At 49.7% G+C, this 6,026-nt stretch overlaps 1 protein-coding gene across 1 annotated transcript; it reads left to right on the forward strand.

The window, feature by feature from the left end:
* Positions 1–3,106: 3,106 nt before the first annotated feature.
* On the forward strand, positions 3,107–3,775 carry CCR75_005767 (uncharacterized protein; the record flags this gene model as incomplete). Its single annotated transcript, XM_067963842.1, has 1 exon — positions 3,107–3,775. The coding sequence occupies one exon, from the start codon at positions 3,107–3,109 to the stop codon at positions 3,773–3,775; it is 669 nt and encodes a 222-aa protein (XP_067815904.1).
* Between the last annotated feature and the right edge of the window lie 2,251 nt (positions 3,776–6,026).

A 6,026-nucleotide genomic window follows, 5' to 3' on the forward strand; every position in this document is an offset into this window, starting at 1 on the left:
CCATTCCGTGTACTGCATCGCAGAGGCAATGCGTACACATTAGAATTGCCACGTAGGATGCGAACGTATCCTACGTTTTACGTTGGTCGGCTCCGCCCGTACCATCAGTACGAGGCTTCTTCCGAGGATGAATTTGACCACCTTTTTCAAGAATCCCCAAAAGATTCTTGTGATCGCGAACCAGGTTCTCATGTTGAACCTGAAGTTTCTCGTGCCGGTTCCGAATATCCTCGAAACTACGATGAGCTGACGACAGCTCATCGTAAACAGCATGATACATCCGCTCGTTGTCCAACATGGAGTACGCACTCTTCGAACGGTCTTCCAACCGCTCGATATGGTGAGCCTGCACCGTCTGCTCCAACGAGCGCCGCTTGCCGCGCTCGTGCTCAAGAACCCTCCTTCAAATCATGGAGGAACTGATCGATTTTGTCGATCCTCGACATTAGATCCGACACACGGTTCGGATCTAATTTTCCCTCCTCCACCACAACCATTGGTGGATTCCAACGGTGGTCAACGTTTCCTTGTGGAACGTATCCAGAGCCCCCGTGATGTGAAGGGGCAGCGAACGAGTTATCTTGTTCGCTGGCGTGGTTAACCACCTTCACATGACAGCTGGGAACCTCGTTCCCAGCTGATTGCTGACGTTGAGGACCTCGTCCGTCAGTATGACGAGACCCACCCGATGGTTCAGAAGGCACATCGGAAAACACGCGCCCCTGGCGCATGTAAATCGATTGCAAAACGTCAATCGCGTCACGCATCTCAATAGAGATGCGAGCCCTTCCCCAGGGCGAAGAAAGGGAATAGACATCCCCTTTTACCCTCTTCGAGTTGTCTACACAACACGGACAGGGATCACCCCACGTGAGGCATGGAAGCCCAGCCTCACGTGACAACCGATGCAATTTATACTTTGCACCGGTTGGAGTTCTTTTCCCAAATTTAATGCGATTCGCGTTAAGTTTTTGAAGCCAAGCTTCGCGTCCTATGTCTTTGACATTGCGAATGAACGAACTCCAAGCTTGCATAAGCGAGACTTTATCTCGATTATTATTGCCACTAAACCATCGATGCTTAAGAAAAGCATCGAGATAGATATCTTCCTCAGCGCGAAAGTTCTTGGCGCTGGGATCAAGGCCATGTAGCTTTGTCGCAATAAATAAGGTATATTTATTGTGAGGAGTAGTTTCTCCAGACAAACTATTGATAAGCCTTTCTGGCAAAAGCCGCGGCTTCTTTTCATGGGCGGGATGAGACATTTTACTGTCTTCACTCCCCTGAGTGGTACCCACTGAAGCAGGGGTACCACAAGAACTTTTCTTACGATGGCTTACGCCATCGTCGTCACCTTGCACAGAGACACGTGCAGGTAACCGTATGGGAGACCGTATGGGAGATCGTACGGGCGATGAGGGATCATCCTCATCGTCGGATCCAAATAGACTGTATACTCGTCTATCAGAATGAGCCCTCTCATTCAAAGGCTCATAGTCAGCCTCCTCACGGATATCAGGCGACTGTTCCATTCTCCCCAGGTCGGTCATTTCATCCGACTCGCACTCGTAGTCGACCTCCAAAGAAGGGTCGTATTCACGTGGTGAATCACCACGCGCACTCGCAACATCAAGTGTTGTGCGTGTGGAAGACACTACGGCAGACGGAACGTCTGCCGCAAGAGATAGCAATGCGTCACCCGCGGCTGCACGAACCGCGCCAAAGGCGCAGCACTATCGTCACCCCGCATGAGTTGATGCTTCATGCGATGGAATTTAAAATGATGGAGCTGACCAATCAACATCGTTTAAAAATTAAGTGGTCACATAGCGACCACTCCATCCAATGACAATTAGAGTGATTGTCGTTTAAGGGAGGGGTGATGTAACGGGGTGTATCGTTACATGAAATTAACACTTAAAGGTTGTTAATTAATATATTATCTAAAAGGTAGATAATATTTGGAGGATAGTACTTTATGTAGTAATATTCAGAATTCTTATCCATAAATTGGTATAGGCCATTATATCATTTTTTTCCGCAGATTAATCAGCTGTAGGAGTAATCAAAGAGAGTTACAAATAAGATAGAGATAAGAATTCATTTACATGTTAAGTGTTAGGTTATAGTTAATTTAGCATTTATAAAGATAAAACAAGAGACACTTAACTATATATAATACAGTTTTCATTTTATCCTCTTAAGTCTACCCGTCGTAAGAGAAGTCTTCCTCTGCACGTACAGTGTACGTCACTTAACGTAAGGCATCACTCGCAACTGAAGCAGTGCGAAGTGGACTTGTACTGAAACAGTACAAGTCGTAGTGCCCTGTTACATCCGCCTAAAAGTGCACCTTCTCATGACGCTAATTTGGCTCAATTATTCGGCGATTTTTGCCTGCAGCTCCACCTCAGCTTAGGAGCGGTACCCAGTGGAGGACTACACAGAAAGGCCGCCGAGGCTGCTGGTGCTTCAGAAGCATCCAGATATGGCTCAACGGTACACGAGGAAGTCCTTTGTACTCAATCGGACATTGCTAGTGGAGTTCGGCTTGGAATCGGAGACGCAGGTCGAATTACGAGTGTGCTACCTCACCCTAATTTATCCCGTTCCGTTTGCCAATGGGTACGTCACAGAAGGTAGACATTCATTAAAGCACAATTCCGCAACCGCATCGCTATACGGCGCAATCGTACCGCAGCAGACAAGGCGGATACTGCGCAGGCACATTAGAATAAACTTAATTCGACAATTGCTTCAGAAATTGCCGATTTGCAATGGAAACACCTCTTAAAAACATAGTTGGAATCAATGCTTAGGGAGAACAAATGTATATCGCCTCAAGCATGACACCATTTCAGCGTACAATCCGCTGACGGAGCGGATCGACTGCCCGCATTCGGACTGTGCTCGCGTACAAGGAGTTGAGCTTAATCACGTATTCTGGGTGTGCCCTGCTGCAGAGAAACTACGGACTAAGTTTACCCGCGCATGGCGTACTGCCGGCATTTCCAACTCACATCTTGAGGGTTCCATCTTCTTACTCAAGCTTCTAGCTTTCCCACACAGTCTACTTCAAGATATTGGGTACATACTAGCTAATGCCATGTTACATCACCTTGAACTCCTAACGGGGACCGTGGAGGGTGTCCTTACGGACTGTTGGCGTTATGGGCTATACCTATCGGGGATTTTGGCGAAGGCGCACCGCGCATTTTCAACTCCTCATAATGAAAATCATGTACGGGCGCGAGGAGCTACACTCCGGCAAGGATATCGTGATATTTGCGGAGTCATATCGCAGGCTCTACCAGAATATTTGAGACAAGCGATTCGGAACACCATAGTTACCAAACTTAAAAGCCCTTCAGAGGTGCTCGGACTACAGATTTGGCGGGCACACTGTCAATTGATTTTGTTTTTCAGTGGGGGCAATTCCAGTGAAGACTGTCACGGCTATAGTGGTTTTCTGCTCGCGGAAGTGGATACTTTAACGGGAGCGGCAGGGATACTTCTGAGTTCAGGAACCCCCCCCCCCATAGCGGTGCCCACACCCATATCTATCGCAGCAATTGGGGCTACTTTGTGGTTTAGATCTCGTATCAAGCACGGCTTGATGAACATCACCGTGGCTTGGGACAACACCGTCAGTGTAAAACGCATGGCTGCCGATATCGGCCTAATGCGGGACCTTTATGTGGACCCTATAGCAGGCGATTGGCGCTGCAGAGGCTTTCGGAGTGATCACCTCGTGCACTCAGGTGCGGTAAGGTAATGGTGCAGCGAGGGTTACACAGGACCATAACCTGCTCACAAACACGCATTTGAGTGCAACACGAGATTCACTTTGGTGGCGCCGCTTGTGTGGAACTACATCTCACAAAAGCTGGCAGGCGATATGAACCGTTGGTTGGAGACACGGGACACCGTGGACGGCCCTGAAACGGCCGCCAGCACGGTATGATGTTGGGGGAGTGGTTTCACCCTGGTGAATATCACCGAAAGAAACCACATCATGACCAATTCCGCGTAAGGGACGGGCATTAGATGGCGTTAGGTACTCGGTAGCTAAATGACGTTGATGAACCTCAGTTACAAAAGAATGGTATTGGTTACCCTTTAACGTGTATTGGATACCAAGCACACGTTTCTTAACCGTTACAGATGCGCCTGTTGATAGGCGCACTGTCATCTCCGTTAGAGGTATATTGCGCTCAATAAATTTGAGCCTGCGATCTTCTAGCAATTGGCAACTAATAAAGTTATTCGACGCCCCACAATCGATTAGGGACTTAAGTGGCAACTTATTTGACACTTTTATTCTCAGGGTGATGAGGTTAACCTCATCCCCTGGGGCAGTTACACACAATGTGTAACGGGCTAAAGTTGCCCCTATGTTACACAGTCCCCGTTAAGTACACTTGGTGAACTTAAGGGGATGGTCAATTACTAAATAATAGTAATTAGACCCAACACTCGGGTGTGGTGCACATTTGTGTAAAAAGGTTGTGGATGTGATGCACATGGGTGCATTCACATTAAGAGGGATGACGCCCAGCGTCATCCGTGATGACTGCTAGCGTCATTCGTTACGCGAGGTATCTATAAAGATACGCTCGCAATACATATCAAATGATATCTATAGAGATATCATTTTTAATTGGTAAACATAGATATTTGTATTTAATGCTATTAAATATGAATCAGTCTGAAAACTACTTCCTACTTGTTAGGTGCGCAGGAGGAGACGGATTACCGCTCCCGTGACGACACTTAACCAGAGTTCTTAGTGTGTTGGGTGAGGTCGCTAACGCGCCCACCACAACTACCTCACTGCACGCAAGAGAAGCAGGTTTAACCGCTTCCTCGCTGTGCTAGGGTGTGTGCCTAAGTAGAGCGTGGCCGCATTACGACGTGCCCGCCTACACTTGGTAGCACTTGAAATCCTTCCCACGACCCGCATCTCTGCGTGTGTACGTGAGGATGAGCCTCAATATTGATTGGGCTCATTTTCCCCACCTCTCCGAACATCATCGGGAGGTGGCAGGGCTAATGGCGCAGGGACTTGGTGAACAAGCCCTGGCCAGGCTCCTGGGTAGTCCTCCTGAGCAACATGTTGCTCAGTTGGAGCAGTTTGAGGCATTCGTGCTCGGACAGCGGAGGGCCGCGTCCGAGGCACAGAGCCATGCTGCGGCGGAGTCCGTCACTCAGACTCAGGATGAGCTGAGGCATGAGCAGGCTCGGAGCGAGGCTCTCAACAGGACTGTTGAGATGCTCTCTGCCCGGCCGCATCAGCCGAGGCCCATTCGGATGGACCCGCCCAAGTTCGATGGAACTGCGGCGCACACGATTGTCCACTGGCTTTTAGCCGTGGAGCAATGTGGTGTCGCCCAGCTCATCGAGGACGACAGCCGGATGGTGTCGTACGCTATGTCGCATCTGCGCGGTAAGGCCTCAGAGTGGGCTTACTCGGCGCTTATGGCGGACAGAAAAGCGTTCCCCTCATGGGCGATCTTTAAGGATAAGATTCGCGCCATGTACCAGCCGCCGAACAACGAAGTGTTGCTTCAGGCGCGCTTCTTTGGGGCGCGACAGGCGAAGCGATCTCTGCAAGAGTATGTGCAAGAGATGCGCTCGCTGTCCGCATCCATAACCGTAGGTCCGATTCCGGAGCACATTAAGGTGCCCACGTTTATGAACGGACTACGGCATGGCCCATCGCGACAGGCCCTTTTCAGAAAGGTGCCGTCGACGATGGAAGAGGCAATCCAAATTGCCTTAGTTGAGGAGCAATCCTACAACAGTGCCTCGGCGACAGCTTGGTATAAGCCGTCGGCCGAGAGGACAGATGCCACTCCTATGGAGTTGGGCAATGCAGACGTGGTCTGTTTTAAATGCGGCAAGCGCGGCCATATGATGGCTCGCTGCTATGCCAGGGTCCCTGCTGGGGCAAAAATGCCCAGCAAGAGGACTCCCTTCCCAAAGGGCGATGGCAAGAACCAGCGTGCGAGACGCATGAGTTCTGC

Source organism: Bremia lactucae, assembly GCF_004359215.1.
Source record: "Bremia lactucae strain SF5 chromosome Unknown BlacSF5_NotPlaced_183_SHOA01000117.1_1171385bp, whole genome shotgun sequence".
In the NCBI taxonomy this organism is placed as follows: Eukaryota; Oomycota; class Peronosporomycetes; order Peronosporales; family Peronosporaceae; genus Bremia; species Bremia lactucae.